This window comes from Pipistrellus kuhlii, unplaced genomic scaffold (assembly GCF_014108245.1).
Source record: "Pipistrellus kuhlii isolate mPipKuh1 unplaced genomic scaffold, mPipKuh1.p scaffold_m20_p_2, whole genome shotgun sequence".
NCBI lineage: Eukaryota > Metazoa > Chordata > Mammalia > Chiroptera > Vespertilionidae > Pipistrellus > Pipistrellus kuhlii.
In genome coordinates this window covers 60,494,362-60,511,735 of record NW_023425515.1, presented here as the reverse complement: position 1 = coordinate 60,511,735, position 17,374 = coordinate 60,494,362, and the positions used below count along the sequence as shown (strand labels likewise).

At 37.9% G+C, this 17,374-nt stretch overlaps 1 protein-coding gene across 1 annotated transcript in view; it reads right to left on the bottom strand.

Annotated features, from left to right (window-relative positions):
- Nucleotides 1-7,196: 7,196 nt before the first annotated feature.
- The window catches only part of SLC9C1 (solute carrier family 9 member C1), a 101,570-nt gene continuing 91,392 nt past the window's right edge, over nt 7,197-17,374 (bottom strand). The window contains exons 27-28 of the mRNA XM_045583781.1: nt 9,428-9,477; nt 7,197-7,262 (exon numbers count right to left, since the gene is read on the bottom strand). Coding sequence (XP_045439737.1) covers nt 7,197-7,262; nt 9,428-9,477 — 116 coding nt within the window. The remainder of the gene's footprint in view (nt 7,263-9,427; nt 9,478-17,374) is intronic.

Here is a 17,374-nt window from a genome sequence, read left to right as displayed (position 1 = left end):
GGCAGCTTGAGCAAACAGCATATACCCTGCCCATAGGTGGTTCAAATAGTTCCAAGATTGAGCAAAGGTTTTTGTGGAGGTTTCAAATGTACTATATTTCTCCCATCATGCCATATTTTAAATGGGTACACAGAGCTTTCACTTGCCGTCAATTATGAGTTGGTTTTGAAACAATTCATTGTCACACCAACTAGGATGATTACCCATCTCTCCATTCCTTTGGGGTGACTCTGCCAACAGGGGACAGGTCCCATTCTATTCCAACTTGTGTTGCTATTGAGTGCAGCTTGATCCCAGGTCCTGGTTGGGGCAAATGCAGGAAGCAACCAATCAATGTCTCTCTCTCTCACATCATTGCTTCTCTCTGTGTCTCTCCCCCTCCTTTCCAGTCACTATATGTCCATGTAGCAACACAGAAAGTGGCTCCACTAGTCAAAATAGCATTTTCATATTTGTCATGGAAATCAGGTGTCCTTTTCTGGTGGACCTGCCTTGCCACTGTTGGCTGAAGTGCGTTTTTTGGCCAACGGAAACATATAGAAGCTGAAGACAACACTGAGGCAACTGCAGCTGCTGGTTGTTGATACTTGGAATCAAATACTCTTGGGGAGAAACCTCTTGGGTCCAGAGAGTCAAGCCATAGGGGTAAGTTGTTGGAAATTAATCTGCTTTATAATGTAAAGATAGGCTGGGAATTGCTCTCTAATTTTCAAACTTCAGTAATACTCAGGCCACTAGGTGGAGAAGCTGAGCTATGGAAGCTTAGCTACTAATCACGAAAATTTCCTATGATGTTGTAAGGAGGCAGAAAAGAGCAGGACTTTCATATTAGACATATTTATCACTGTGAAATTGACTCTGGACTAGATAATCTACTTCCTCTCCCCAAATAAAAGTATAGCAACACATACGCTCCACACAAAGAAGCCAAAATAACAAATCTTTGAATATTACATTCTCTTTATTCTCCTCAGTGTGTAAGCATACTCCAATGCCTAACACTTAGGAGAAACTATATAAATTGAATTGGAAATAAAAAGCCTGGATGTTTTCAAGCAGATGATGGTGAAATTAGAGGAAGATTGAATTGGAATTTTTAAATTAAAAATTTCTAAATTTCCTATCCTTTTAAACTTACTTTCCTACCCAATACCATAGAGTAGGGGTGTCGAACTCAATCAGAGAAGGGGCCAAAATCTAAAATCCAGCCTAAATCGCGGTCCGAATGGTTTACTGAACAGTCATAAACTGTCATTGTGATGGAAACGCAGCGGAGTGCAGTGATGACAGCGCGGTGCGGGCCACATTGCAAGGCCTGGCGGGACGGATTTGGCCCGAGGGCCTTGTGTTTGACACATGTGCCATAGAGAATCAATGGCCAGTGCAAATTCTGTTTTGCTATATCTCCAAGGTTGAAGGATAATACATACAATCAGAATAAACATTTGCTGAGAGCTTTCTATGATCTATATGCTATGTTAAATGCTTTGGGTACTTATTGTCCTGCTAGAAATTTAGGCTTGGCTTTGAACTCTGATCTGTATCACTCCAATGTGTCTGGAAAGGCTGAAACATTACTTGCATGTTTGGAGTATGTCATGGTTTCCCAGATCTTGAGTGGTTTTCAAACTCCCTGCTGGCTTCAGCTGCTGAGGCAGGTTAGAGGCCTTTTGGTTACGTGGTTATTTGAGCCCCTTCAGGGACTAAACAGCATGAATCTAGCTCTAGCCTACTCCTTTTCAGATTTTTGTGGTTAGCAAAGGAAGCTGGGAGAGCTACTCATGCATAAGGACGAAGCTGTTGGGACATTTCATGGTAGGAGAGGGACTGGATAATTTAAGAGTTTTTGTAGGGTCAGGAACCCAGTCACTTAGCTAAGACTTCTTTATTCCGCTCCCCTCCAGAAAGTATGTTGAGACGGGAAGCCTGCAGGTGGATAAGTACGTTGAGAGATCTCCTGAGTGTGTTTTTCAGTTTACTCTGGGGCAGAGTATGAGCCAAAGGGGAGTCTTGACTAATTTCATAGAGTCCTGAGTCTGAAAACTGTGACTATTAGTTGCTGATATTCCTCATTCAGGAGCATCAGTAAAGAGGAGGAAACAGCAGAGTTGCAGGATCTCTCTAAGTGAACCCTGGGGCTGGTGCTTTGTTTCCTGATGGAGGGATGTTAGCATATAGCTCCACCGACTTGCCAGGAGTGGTAATAACATCGAGGGCTACTTTATGGCAAGGGAACTTTTTGGAAACAAAATAGGACTTTGTCTAGCTCACTGACAGGGCTTCTTTGGATGGAACTGGCAGGTGGAAGCTCCAGCACATCCCTGTCATTGTTTGGGCCATGGACAGTTCTTGGAAAGAATGTCTCTTCCTTGGTAAAGTTTCCTGTTTCTTATTAGTAAGATTAATGGAATATCGAAGATTAAATATCTGGAGTAAAATGAAAACCAAGTTTAATCACTGTAAAAGTTAAAAGCTAAAATATTTTTTAAAAAATTCCAAGGGCTAAAGGACCAAAGAAAATCTTTTATCTAAAAATTGTAAAGACAGACAGTGCTCAGGCTTTGTGATGGAGTGAGTTTCCTCAGAAGAGTCAAATGGACGTGTGATAAGTGCCCTCCTCAGGCTGAAGTCTGTGCATCACATTCTTTTTTAAAATATATTTTATTGATTTATTGATTTTATTTATTTTTATTTTTATTTATTTATTTTTTTACAGAGAGAAAGAGAGAGGGATAAGAGAGTTAGAAACATCAATGAGAGAGAAAAACATCGATCAGAGCTGCCTCCTGCACACCTCCCACCAGGGATGTGCCCGCAACCAAGGTACATGCCCTTGACCGAAATTGAACCCGGGACCTTTCAGTCCGCAGGCCGATGTTCTACCCACTGTGCCAAACCGGTTTTGGCTTCATCACATTCTTTCCCATGTAGAAGAACCCTGGGCACACAGGTATCCTGCTGACCTGCCTGACGAGGGCGGGTACACACCAGGCATGATCACCTCGTATCTCCGCCTTGTTCAGGGCTCTTACGCTGAAAATGTTTATATTCCAGGACTAGAACCTAGTCAGACACTGACTGAGTGATGATCATTTGTAAAGTGCAGCCTCCTCCTCTCCAATGGCTTACATTTCCAAAATAAAATATAGAGAACTTAAAAAGCATTGCGAATTGCATTGAATGTGCTTAGAGGAGTTGAGTCCCAGTGTCATACATCTGACAGTGACTTTGAGGAATTTATCTGAACTCCCTAAGTCCCATTACTTTCTCTGGGGAATGGGGCAATGCTAGCACTTACCTCCTGGAAGGTCATGGGATGTCTGGCCCAGTTAAGGAAGGCAAAACCCTCAGAAGAGAGTCTTGTGCACGCTGAGCTCTCTGAGTGGCAGCTCCCGCAGTGGAGTGAACTTCTCCCTCCTGGTGTCTTGCTTCAGATTCAGGCCTCCACTCTCCATGGCCCTAACCCTCCTGGCCTGACACCACATCCTCCTTCATTCTGCTGAGGTGGAGTGGCTCACCAGGTTGATGAATTTGGAAGCAAAAGCTGATATTCTTTGTCCAACCATTCTGCCTGGCTTCTTTGTGAAGAGAAACTACCCTTGGAAGTTTTGTATTTTCTGCTGTTCTCAGCTTTGTAGTAAGTTTAACGATAAATGCCCACTGTGGTCAACGTGTCTGATTCTGGAGGTCAGAAGGCAACCATAGTCTGTCAGCTCAGCCACTAATAAAGGTGTGTGTGTGTGTGTGTGTGTGTGTGTGTGTGTGTGGTGGTTGGGTGTGTGGGTGTGTGTCTTAGTCTCCAGCTGTCTTCATCCTGTGTCTTACTTTTCAGTTGTTTCAGAACTCAGGAGAGGAAGAGTGCTCATGGAGAGGGATCCCTCCAACACTGAAAGAGCTGCTAGCTGCTATGTAATTATCTCTGGGGAAATATGTTTGGGGTTAGTTTTGGAGAGAAGTGATGGCAGTTTGATTTGGCTTTCCCAAAGAAACAAACCAAATTACCTACTCCACAAGGACATCTCATAAATGGAGTCTTCACACTGGGTTCTGAAAATGTGCTTCCCACCAGTTTTAGGAAGAACGGAGTTTGGAATAACATTCAGATTTCCCAAACTGTGTGCAGGTATGATCCTGAAGATATATATTAATTATTTAGACATTTAGTACTTACCACATTGGAAGATATAAGATATAATAACTAATCACAAACTTGTCAAATCCATGCTCTCCCACTGTGTAGCTGTGAGGTTTGGGGCAAATTACACTCCTCACCCTTTCAAGTTACATTTTGGCAATTGGGAATAATAGTAGCTACTTTATATGGTTACTATGAAGATTATATAAGCTCATAACTGTATAGTATTTGTTCTACAGCTAACATATGGGAGGCACATAATAATTCTTAACCGGTAAGACTTTTTGTTATCATTGTTAATCTTCACCTGAGGATATTTTTCCCATTGATTTTTTAGAGTTGGGGGAAGGAAGGGGGGGGGGGTAGAGAGAGAGATTGGTTGCTTCTCACATGCACCAAGGCTGGTGATCAAACATACAACCCAGGTCCTTACCCTTGATGGGGAATCAAACTCAGGACCCTTTGGCTTGAGAGCCACGGCTCTAACCTCTGAATAAAATAGTTCGAGGCTGTTAAGGCTATCTTAAAAATTAGGTGCCAGGCATAACTATTATGATGAACAGTGGATGTTTCAGTTAGGTCTGAGTCCTATGGTTTTGTCAAAATAAGTTTCCATTTTTTGCTATTTCAACTCACTGAACACTCCAAAGACAGGTGAAGTACAATGAATGACAAAGCTCAAAACTTGGTTCAAGAGCTACATCTCAACTACATTTTAAGAAATAATATTTTATTTTTCATAAAGTGAATTAATACATTTTTGCTTTAAGAACAATAGGAAAACTAGGTGGCATGAGCTAGTTTTATGGCTCTAAAATTAAAGCTAACTCTAAATTTTCTGAGGTGTTTTAGATATTTAAAGTAACATGTATTTTAAATTGAGGAGATATATATATATATTTAAAGGAATGTTTGTAAGTCCAAAGTTCCTTCCATGTGGCACCAAGAACATCCACACAGGATACAACTTGAAGTTGCTCACTCTTGATGTAGGGATTTATGTTTTCAAAACAGGAGGCATCTCATGACAGCAGCAAATACCAGCATCAGTCTTCAAGATATTCTTGTCAACCATTCCTAACAGAAGTGGGAAGAAAAAACAAATAAACCCCAAAGACCTTGGAATCTTTGAACACTGACCTAAAACCCAGAACAGGATGTATTATAGGTTCAGTTTCATTCCCACATAAACATCTCCTGGTTATTATGCTGACACCAAGAAAAGAAGTTGAGCAAATCATTCATAAACCAGAAGTAGGGCAGCATGATTTAAAGTGGGAGTTAGGGTCAGGGAAGCCACTGGGGCCTGTGGGACTACACAGGGAGGAGGGTTTTCCATGTGGGAAACACTGAATGAAGTCATTCTCACTCACTGAGCTTTAGCTCTGGCTAATTCCATTCATAGCACTGTGAGTGCTGAGCGTAAAGGGTGGGAGAATGGAACAGACCCTAGCACTGTGATTGCTGAGTGTAGATAGATAGGATGGAAGTCAAATTTCAAGTAATTTATATTTGAATAATGCTTAATCATTTTACAATCATGTTTTTTTATTATTAAAAGAGTAATATAAACACATAAAATAAGAGAAGTGAACAAAACCATCTGTACTCTCACCTTTCTAAACACCTAATTGCATCACTGAGTCATTTGGATTTATCTTTTCTGGCCTTTTTTATGTTAAAAATGTATATACTGTTTTTGCCTTCTCTTTTTCTTTTTTACATTGCATTGCACAACCAATCTTGTAATGGTTGTATGATGTTTCCTTATTTATAGATGATATTCTGTAGTGAGATTGTACAATTTCTTATTGTTGGACACTGAACTCTTTTTAATTTTTTTCCATTAGAAATAGTGCACTGGACATTTGGTACAGATGTATATATAATACTTTGGATTATCCCTTTGGATTGATTCCTAGATGCAAAATCACTGAGTCAATTGTATGAGCATTTTAATGATTTTTGTTATAAATTTCTTTTACTCAGAAAATGTGAGAAAACAGTATTATTCTATTTTCATTGATTTCTAATAAAAAGATGTTAGCATTGAATAAAAATTGTTAATTTAAAAAAGCAAATGTTAATATGCTATTGTTATTTAATTTTGCATTTTTAAAATTTTCCCCCATATTTTGGGTATTGTCTCTTCCCTGATAAGCTGTCATAACTTTGCCTACCAGAATTATAGGGTTTATATATTTTTTTACAGTTTTCCAAAGTAAAAGATATTGACCATATTGCAAATAACTCTTGCAAATATCTTTTCATAGTGCATAGTTAGTCTTTAAATCTATTTTAAAGTATGGTCTTTGTCATATAAAGTGGCATTCAAGAGTTTACATTTTTTAAAATGAAGATAAAACTATTTATTTGAAGGTTTTATTTTTAAACCCAGTGATACATTCTTTGTTACATAGGTCATAGAAAGTACTCATATATGTGAATATTTCCCCACAGATGCCACATTTGAACAACCAGCAGCCAGACTGGTCTATTCATTGTTCCCCTGAAGTCTTGTGTCCTCTATTCTGAACATCCTTTTCCTTTCTCCACAAAGACTTCACTCACACTCAGTAGGCAGCTATTTCTGTTTTGAATTCATATAACTTGAGTTGGCACTATCCATAGTATATCTTGTATTGTCATGTAATTGTCTTCTAATATGTTTTGTCTCTTTGAAGTCATAATTATTGCCTGTTTATATCTTCCACAATACATGACAGCTTGGAAAATGACCTGCTGAATTGGGAGCAGCCAATGTGAAATTTAGTAGAATATAGAGAGGAAACCGTGAATCTATAAAGTTTTCAGAAATCTAGATTAAGAAATCTTATTTAAGAGATAATTTTCCAAATGAGGATTTATAAATTATGTCATTAGGAGAAGCAGCTGGCTAGTGGAAATGGATATATTGTAAATAATGACTAGTGAGAAGTGTCATACAACTCACACTACCACACAAAGCACAGAGGAACTTCTGGCCTTCATCAGTGTCTGTCTCCAGGAACAGGGGTGCTCCTGATACCCACAGCTTACCAGAATTCCATCTAGGCTTATTCTAGGTGTTCTCAGGGACATTTGTCTTCTCCTTGGCATTACCAGGCATTTCAGAAGTCTGCCGCTTCTAGAAATTAAGACAGGAGATAATAGTCAGATTTTAGACTTAATAAAAGTCAGATATATAAAGCAGTGCTGGTGTTAAGTCTGGTCTATAGAACAGAGGACCAAGAACTGGGACTTCTGCTGGTGGCAGCACTATGTGCTCTGTCTTGGAGACCAAAACATTTTGTAAGGAGCTGCTTGATGTTATGAGAGGCCTTTTTATAATGTAAAGGTAAAGACACAATTGGGGGTAAGAAGGTAGGGGAAGGGTTTTAAGGGGACATGGGAAGGAAGCTGTCCCAGAAACGTATCCAGGATCCAACATCAGGGAGAAAAAGCATCTACTAAATCACCCAATTTGATGATTTCTATATGTCTCACTAACTAATGTTTCTAACATTTAATGGATTGTCTCTCACTTTTACACTACTTCCTCTATTAACAACCATCGTGCAATCAATTTTTTTAATTATGAAAAAGCACTATGGGGGCATATGTACAGGAAGATCATTAGCATCTATGGTTCTCTATTCCATTGCACAAAACATGCTATTAAGCTAACCCTACAAGCTTAGCAGCTGGCCAGAACTAAAGAGAAAGAAGGCCTAATCAGTGGGCTCTAGAAGCCACAGTATTATCTCCTCCTCATGAAAAAAAATAAAAAATAAAAAAATTAATAATTTCCTTTTGTTATATTCTTGTCTTCAGCAGCAACTATGTTGGAAGAATTAGAGAAGGTGATTGTACCCATATTTTTAAGAAACATAATAGGAGAACAAAAGAAGTTTAAAGAAGTAGTTTACAAAGTTAAGAAGGGAAGTTAAGTGTATGTATTGTTTGTTATGTATCACACACTTTCCATTTAATCTCCACAGCAGCACTGTGAGATAGGTGTTGCTGTTATCTTGTTTTTATAGATGGAGAAAGTGATGCTTAGGCAGGTTAAGAAATTTGTTCAAGGTCACATGTCTAATAAGTGTTGGAACCAGGAGACAAACTCAGGAATTTAATGCCAGTACCCATGACCCTCGGGTCAGGAGTTCTAGTTAATAAGCAACATCCAAGGGAGTTTTGAGGAAAAGCTTCCCCAGAAAGACTATGAAATATATACTTCAGGAGGGAGTGAACCTCCTTCTACTACGAAGGATGGGAACTTGGTATTAAAGAAGAGGATTGGCCTCCTGAAGGCCAGGGAACTTGGATACATCTGAGTCAAAGACAGAGAAAACACCTTCACTGTCCCCATAGAACCTATAACCATTTTTCATTCAACATACACTTGTGAGGAGAGATTGGGAAAGGAGCATGCATTTTCAGAATTTTATGACTAATCAAGCAAGTGGACTTCATTGATGTACAACATATTTTTAAACAACCAAATACATAATTTTCTGGTTTGTGTATTTGTAGCAGACACTCTTCAGATTCTGAGTATTATAATTAGCATCTACTGGAGAAATACAACCAGCTTGACAGATATTGGAGTTGAAAGTAAACACCCGAAGATCCAGCCTATCGGTAGGCTGGGATAGATATTGTGAGGGACTTTCACTCTAGTTCTCTTTGCCCCAATTTCATTTCCAGGGGTCTATAGTGTTTATTAACTTGGGACCTTTGTGAAAAGTAGTAGAGGGTTTTGAAAATCCCAATATCTCCAAGTGGCCTATTCAATTTCATCATGTACCTTGAAATTAAATCAGTCTTTGTCAGCCTTTCTGAATAACTTAGGTTAACCCAGTTATAATAGAACATTTGTTTTTGAGCTTCTGCTTTGTGACAGGCACTGTGAAAACAGGGGCAAGCTGTCTTCAGGTTGGAAGATCCCCAGTGCATAGCTGAGGTGGTGATGAAGCCTTCAGTCAGAGTTACAGCACAAGGTGGAGGAGTGAGAGGGTCATGCACACTCCAACCGCACCACTCTAGTAGTGCCTGGTTGCTTATGTGATTCAAGAGGAATATATTGGAATCTCTTGAACGTTGTTTTTAATTTCTGTAATATTTACTTCAAAATAGAAATACAATTTCTATTGTACCTTGTGCTAAGAGAAAGTGTTCATCTCAAAGTCTACAATATGATTAGCAGGTGAAATGACTTAGAATAAAAGAAACACATTGTGTAGTTTAAATAAATGCAAAATTCTCTTTTATCCAAAATAAAACTTTAAAAGAATAGTACTTGAAATTTACCTTGTTACTTTTTTGATATTGAAGGTCTTCGTCATATAGTATGTCTGAAGCTGATTAAAACAAAACAACAACACTATGTTAGTTCAAGCACTGAAATGAAGGACTGTTGAATCACTCAGAGTGAGAGCCTATGATCTGAAATTGGTGGTAATTCTAATTTAAAAATAGGATTAGCAGTGTTTTAGTATAAAGATTATGTAAGTTTGGGAAATAGAGAAATAAAATCATCTATTGTCCCACCATCACCACACACACACACACACACACACACACACACACACACACGAAAGTACTACCGTGTTTCCCCGAAAATAAGAAATCCTCCAAAAATAAGACCTAGCGCATGGAAAGATAAAACATACCCTGAAAATAAGACCTAGGGAAACTTTGGGAGAAAAAATTAATATAAGACACTGTCTTATTTTCTGGGAAATGGGGTACACATGTCCCCCCCTTTCCCCCCATTGGCTCCAGTTTTGCCCCCGTCTCAAGTCTTTACCAGTATTATCTGTGACCAGGGGTTTTGCATATATGCATACAAGTCCTTCGGTTGATCTTTTCCCACTCATCCCCACCTTCCCTCTGAGATTGAACAGTCTGTTTTATGCTATCAAAAGCACCAGGTCCATTGATAAGCAGCAGGGATACATAAGAAAATAAATGAGTTACATTCCATGCTTTCTTGTGGTTTATATTCTAATGGAGTAGACAGACCATTAAACATACAAATAAAAAAATACAATATGAAAAAATAGGACACACAATAATGGGTTATGGGAGCACACAGGAGAATGCTATTTTGTGAATTTGAAATATTATCAGTGATGGCTCCATCAAGAAGCTGAAATTTAAAGGCTAAGAAGAGATTAGCTTCAGGGAATGAGGAACTTAGAGAGTTCTGAACAGAAGGATTGTGCTAAGGTATAGGAATGAGGGACCACCAGCTCTCATTACCATGTTGATATGGTTCATTTTAGAGTGAAGATGGTAGATGGCTGATAAATGGGCAGATGGTGAAGGCTCCAATATCATATCCTGATGATACTTAACTTAAAACCCTACAAATTATAACACTACCGTGCATCCATATGGATTTAGTTCTATAATTGTAACATTAAAAAGATAAACTTTATTTAAAATAAGCAGCATAATGTTACATATATTATTGCTATTTTTACTTGGCATATGTCAGTGGTCTTTTCCAAATTACAATGTGGGAAGTCAATTGTTGATTGATATGATAATTTAATCATGTATTTATCATTAGGCATTTTGATTACTTCTAATATTTATTATAAATAATGTTCAATTACCATTTTTACTAGTTTTGCTTTATTTTTTCAGAGTAAATGTCTAGAAATTAAATTATTAATATAGCTTTTCATTGAAGTATAATGACATAAGTAGAAATCATATTACTTAAACAAAAGATATAGATTCTTTCATTGCTTTGGGAATCTTGTGATAAATTTATCAATTTAACTGGTATCAACAAAGTAAGAATATATATCAGATTCACTACATTTTTTTTGGTTACTAGGCATAATTCTTTTTAAAAAATTAATAATTAAATAAATGAAACACAAATTCTATTTCTTTTAATAGTAGCAGTGTTGGAAGAAAACTAAGATGGCAGCATATGGTATACACCTGTACGTGCTGCCTCTCACAATCACACCAAAACTACAACTAAAAGACAAAACGTTTATCACCCAGAACCACTGGCTGGATAGTTCTACAACTAGAAAGAAAGAGAAAAGAGCATTGAGACTGGGTAGGATGTGCACAGGCACAAAAAGCAGAGGCACAGGGGTAAGCTAATGGAGCTGGTGGCTGGGTGCACTGTTTTGTTTGTGTTTTTTTTTTTTTTTTCAATCTGAAGGAAAACACAAGCTCCCAACCGCTCTGAACTCCAGTTTCTAGCAAGGCTCTGGGGACTCAGACTCCTATGGGGAGAAGCAGGACTGTCTGCCATCGGGTCTGAAAGTGAGGATGACCCTTGCAGAGGTGCACACAGGAATCATTGTTTACTGCACTGGGTCACAGAACATGGGGATGTGAAAATGCAGAGATGCAGAGAGGGCTGACTGGAAGGCATTGTTGTTTGCCATGCCCTAGTGATTCCCTGAGACCCCTCCCCAGCTAATTTACAAACCCACCCAGACTGTGTACAGTGGCTTTTGCATATGAATGGCCTGCCCTATGGCAGCTTAACCTAACAAACTGCAGCTGGATCAGTTCCAAAACTTACAAAGCCCAAGCAAAGAGGAAAAATATGCAGATCTTGCTATAGCTCCTGCTGGGTGGCCTTAGACAGTAGCTGACCTGTACCTCCTTGGAGATCCAGGAGCCAATGTACCTAGTGGTCAGTGTGAGATGATACCAGATTTCAACTCCTCACATCCATAAGTGACACAATCAAGGGGCAGACTCAGTGAGTACCAAAGACCCACTGAAGCAAGTCCTGTCCCATAAGGGTGTCTCAAGCATAGCAGTTTTTCCATTATAGACACAGTGGGTCCTCATAGCCAACTGGCCTGGAGGTCATTTCCTCCAGTGTATCAACAGCAATCAAGGCTTAACTATAACAAGACTGTGCACTCAGCCCACAAAGGGATGCACAAAGAGTGTCCACCGCCTGTGATTGGGGAGGCTGAACCACTGGGCCCTATAGGTTACCTACCACACAAAGCCACTCCATTAACACAGGGAAGCAGCCAAAATGTGGAGACAGAAAAAACACATGTAATGAATAAAAGAAATGGAGGAAAGCAAACTACTGGATATGGAGTTCAAAACCACAATTATAAGGTTACTCAAGAATCTTCTAGAAACCTCTGAAAAATTTAGTGAGACCTTTAAGGCTCTTAATGAGAATGCAAAAAAAAAAAAAAAAAAAAAAAAAAAAGTGGAAAAGGACCAATCAGAAAGTAAGCATACAGTGTCTGAAATAAAGAATAATATCCAGAAATTCAACAGTAGACCAAAGGACCCCAAGAATCAAACCAAAGATTTGAAATATGAGGAAGCAAAAAACACCCAACAAGAAAAACAAAAAGAAAAAAGAATCCGAGAATTTGAAGATAGTGTAAGGAGTCTCTGGGACAATTTCAGATTTATGGGGGTTCCAGAAAAAGAGAAAGACCAAGAAACTAAACAACTATTTGAAGAAATAATGACAGAAAACTTCCCATTCCTGGTGAAAGAATTAGACTTACAAGTCCAGAAAGCACAGAGAATGCCAAACAAGAGGAATCCAAGAGGACCACACCAAGACACATCATAATTAAAATGCTAAGGGCAAAAGACAAGGAGAGAATCTTAAAAGCAGCAAGAGAAAAACCATTAGTTACCTAAAAGGGAGTATCCATACAACTGTCAGCTGATTTCTCAACAGATACTATGCAGGCCAGAAGGGAGTGGCAAGAAATATTTAAAATGATGAATAGCAAGAACCTACAACCAAGATTAGTTTACCCAGCAAAGCTATCATTTAGAATTGAAGGTCAGATAAAGAGCTTCACAGATAAGAAAAAGCTGAAGGAGTTCATCACCACCAAACCAGGATTATATGAAATGTTAAAGAAGAGGAAGAAGAAGAAAAAGGTAAATATAAATGTTATGAACAACAAAGTGACAACAAATACATATCTATCAACAAGTGTATCTAAAAATCAAGTGAATAAAAAATCTGATGAACAGAATAAACTGGTGAATATAATAGAATCAGGGTAATAGAAAGGGAGTGGACTGACAATTATCAGGGGGGAGGGGGTGTGAGGGGTGTGGGAAGAGATTAGGCAAAAATCTTATACCTATGGATGAGGACAGTGACAAGGGGTAAGAGCATGGAGTGGGGGGAATCAGGTGGAGGGGAGTTATGGAGGGGAAAAAGAGGAACAACTGTAATAATCTGAACAATAAAGATTTGTTTAAAAATATTATCAGTGTTAAAAATATTTAAACACATGAAGGCTAAATAAAATATTATTAAACAATAAATGGATTACCAATGATACCAAGAAATAAATAAAATATTTCTGGAAGCAAATGAAAATGAGCACACATGACCTAAAATCTATGGGATACAGCAAAAGCATTCCTGAGATAGAAGTTCTTCACAATAGGCCTACCTCAAAAAACAAGAAAAACTTTTCATAAGGTATCTAACCCTACAACTTAAATTATTAGAAAGAGAACAACAAGAAAAGCCTTTAGTAAGTAAAAGGAAGGAAATAATAAAGATTGGAGGAGAAATAAATGGCATGGAGGCTAAAACAAACAAACAAAAAAAACAGTACAAAAATCAATGAAATGAAGAGATGGTTCTGTGAAAAGATAAACAAGATTGATGAACCATTTGCCAGACTCATCAAGACACATAAAGAGGACCCAAATAATAAAATCAGAAACAAAATGTTGAAATAACAACTGACCCCAAAGAAATACTAAGGATTGTAAGAAAAGATGATGAACAACTACATGCCAACAAACTGGACAACCTGGGCAAAATGGATAAATTCCTTTAAAAATACAGTCTTTCAAAACTAAATCAGGAGGAATCAGAAAACCTGAGTAGGCCAATAACAATGATGAAATTGAAGCCATAATTAAAAAAATTTTCAGCAAACAAAAGCCCTGGTCCAGATGGCTTCACAGGGCAGTTTTACCAAATCTTCAAAGAACTAACACCTATCCTCCTCAAACTATTAAAAAAAAATTCAAAAGGAAGGAACACTTCCAAGTTCTCTTTATGAGGCTAGCATTAGCATAATTCCAAAACCAGATAAAGACACTACAAAGAGAATTACAGGTCAATATTTCTGATGAACATAGATGTTAAAATCCTCAATAAAATATTAGCAAATCAGATCTAGCAATTTATCAAAAAGATCATACATCATGACTAAGTGGGATTTATTCTGGGGATGCAAAACTTGTGCAATATTCACAAATTAATAAATGTATTACATCACTGAAATAAATTGGAAGACAAAAATCACATGATCAAATCAATTGACACAGAAAAAACATTTGACAAAATCCAACACACTTTTTAAAAAAATATATATTTTATTGATTTTGTACAGAGAGGAAAGGAGAGAGATAGAGAGTTAGAAACATCGATGAGAGAGAGTCATTGATCAGCTGCCTCTTGCACACCCCCCACTGGAGATATGCCCACAACCAAGGTACATGCCCTTGACCGGAATCGAACCCGGGACCCTTCAGTCCCCAAGCCAACGCTCTATCCATTGAGCCAAACTGATCCTGGCCCAACACACTTTTTTGATAAAAACTCTTAATAACGAGGGAATAGAGGACTCATACCTCAACATAATAAAGGCCATATCTGATAAACCTATAGCAAACATCATACTCAATGGGCAAAAACTAAAACCATTTCCCCTAAGAACAGGAACAAGACAGGGATGTTCATTTTCACCACTATTATTCAACACTAGAGGCCAGATGCATGACATTCGTGCAAGAGTAGGCCTTTGCAGTTGCAGCAGCTGCTTAGATCCCTTCCTTGCAGCCATGGTGGCTGCCTGGATTCTGCAGCTGCAGCCCTGGCTTCGTCCAGAAGGCTGTATCGTCTAATTAGCATATTACGCTTTTATAATTATAGATAGTGGAAGCTCTAGCCTGTGATCAGACAAGAGAGAAAAAATAAAAGGCATGCAAATTGGATAGGAGGAAGTAAAACTGTCCTTATTCACAGATGATATTATATTGTACATAGAAAATATATACAATAAAGACTCCATCAACAAAACTACTAGATTTAATAAATGAATTTGACAACATAACAGGATACAAAATTAACACCCAGAAATTGATAGCATTTTTATACCAATAATAAATTGTCAGAAAGAGAAACTAAAATAAATAAATAAATAAATAAATAAATAAATCCCATTTACTGTTGCAAAAAAACAATGAAAAATTAAGATACTCAAGAATAAACTTAACCAAAGTGGTAAAAGACACTCTGAAAACTATAGGATGTTGAAAAAAGAGATAGAGAAATTTATAAACAAGTGTAAGAATATAACGTGTTCATGGCTTGGTAAAATTAATATAATTAAAATGTCTAAAGCAATCTATAGATTCAATGCAATCCTTGATAAAATATCAATGGCATATTTCACAGATATAAAACAAATACTTTAAAATTTATATGGAATTAAAAATGACTCCGAATAGCAGCAGCAATCTTGAGAAAGAAGAAGAAGTAGAAATATCACAATACCTTGATTCAAGTTATACTATAAAGACACTTTAATCAAAACAGCTTGGCACTAGCACAAGAATAGTCATATAGATCAATGAAACAAAAGAAAAAGTCCTGCCGAAACTGGTTTGGCTCAGTGGGTAGAGCATCGCCTGCCAACTGGAGGGTCCCGGGTTCGATTCCAGTCAAGAGCATGCACCTTGGTTGCGGGCGCATCCCCAGTGGGGGGTGTGCTGGAGGCTGCTAATTGATGTTTCTCTCTTATCAATGTTTCTAGCTCTCTATCTTTGGAATTAGACCACCAACATACCATACAGAAGAATAAACTCAAAATGGATAAAATATGAAACTGCCATTTGACTCAGTGATTCTATTGATACTTCTAGGAATATATTCTAAGAAACCCAAAACACCAATCAGGAAGAATGTATGCATCCCTAAGTTCACAGCAGCACAATTTATTGTACAATAGCTAATATCTAGAAGTAGCCTAAGTGCTCATTAGCAGATGAGTGGATAAAAAAGTCATGGTACTCATCAACAAATCAACAAATAACAAGTGCTGGTGAGGATGCTGAGAAAAAGGAATCCTCTTGCACTGCTGGTAGGAATGCAGACTGGTGCAGCCACTGTGGAGAACAGTATGGAGTTTCCTAAAAAAAAAAAAACACACAAAAAACAAAAAACAAAACACCTAAAAATGGAACTCCCATTTGACCCAGTGATCCCACTTCTAGGAATATATCCCAAGAAACCAGAAACACCAATCAGAAAGGATATATGCACCCCTATGTTCATAGCAGCACTATTTACCATAGCTAAGATTTGGAAACAGCCTAAATGCCCACCAGGGATTAAAAAACTGCTATACATCTACACAATGGAATATTACTCTGTGGTAAAAGGGAGTTCTTATCATTTGCAACAGCATGGATAGAACTGGAAAGCATTATGCTAAATGAAATAAGCTAGTCAGGGAAAGATAAATATCACATGATCTCACTCATTTAGGGAAAATAATAAATAACACAAACTGATGAACAACAGAGAAACACTGATCAGACCATCAAACCTTAGAGGGAAGGTAGGGAAGGATGGGGGTAAAAGGGAGAGATCAACCAAAGGACTTGTGTGCATATATATATAAGCCTAACCATTTGGGCACAGACAACATGGGGGTGAGGGCATGAGTGGGAGGGATGTGGGGCTAATGGGGATACATAAAGAAAAAAAAAAAGGTACTTTTACACTATGAAATATTATTCAGCAGTAAAATGTATTTTGAGACAGCATGGAGGGACCAGGAGAGTATTATGCTAAGCAAAATAAGCCAGTCAGAGAAAGACAAGTATCACATGATCTCACTAATATGTAGAATCTAATGAACAAAATAAACTGATGAACAAAATAGATCCAGAGACATAGAAGCATGGACTGTGGAATCTCAGAGGGAAGACGGAGTTGAGTTGGTGGGTGGGAAGAGATTAACCAAATAACTTGTATGCATATATATATATGAGCCATAGACATAGACCATAGGGTGGTGAAGGTCTGGGGCAGGGTGTGAAGGCAGGTTAGAAAAGATCAATTGGGGAAGGGGGAGGGGACATGTAATACTTTCAACAATAAAGTTTTTTTTTTTTAAATATATACATATTAGCAGTGTTAAACATTTTTTCACATTTTATTTTCAATGTAAATTTCCTCTG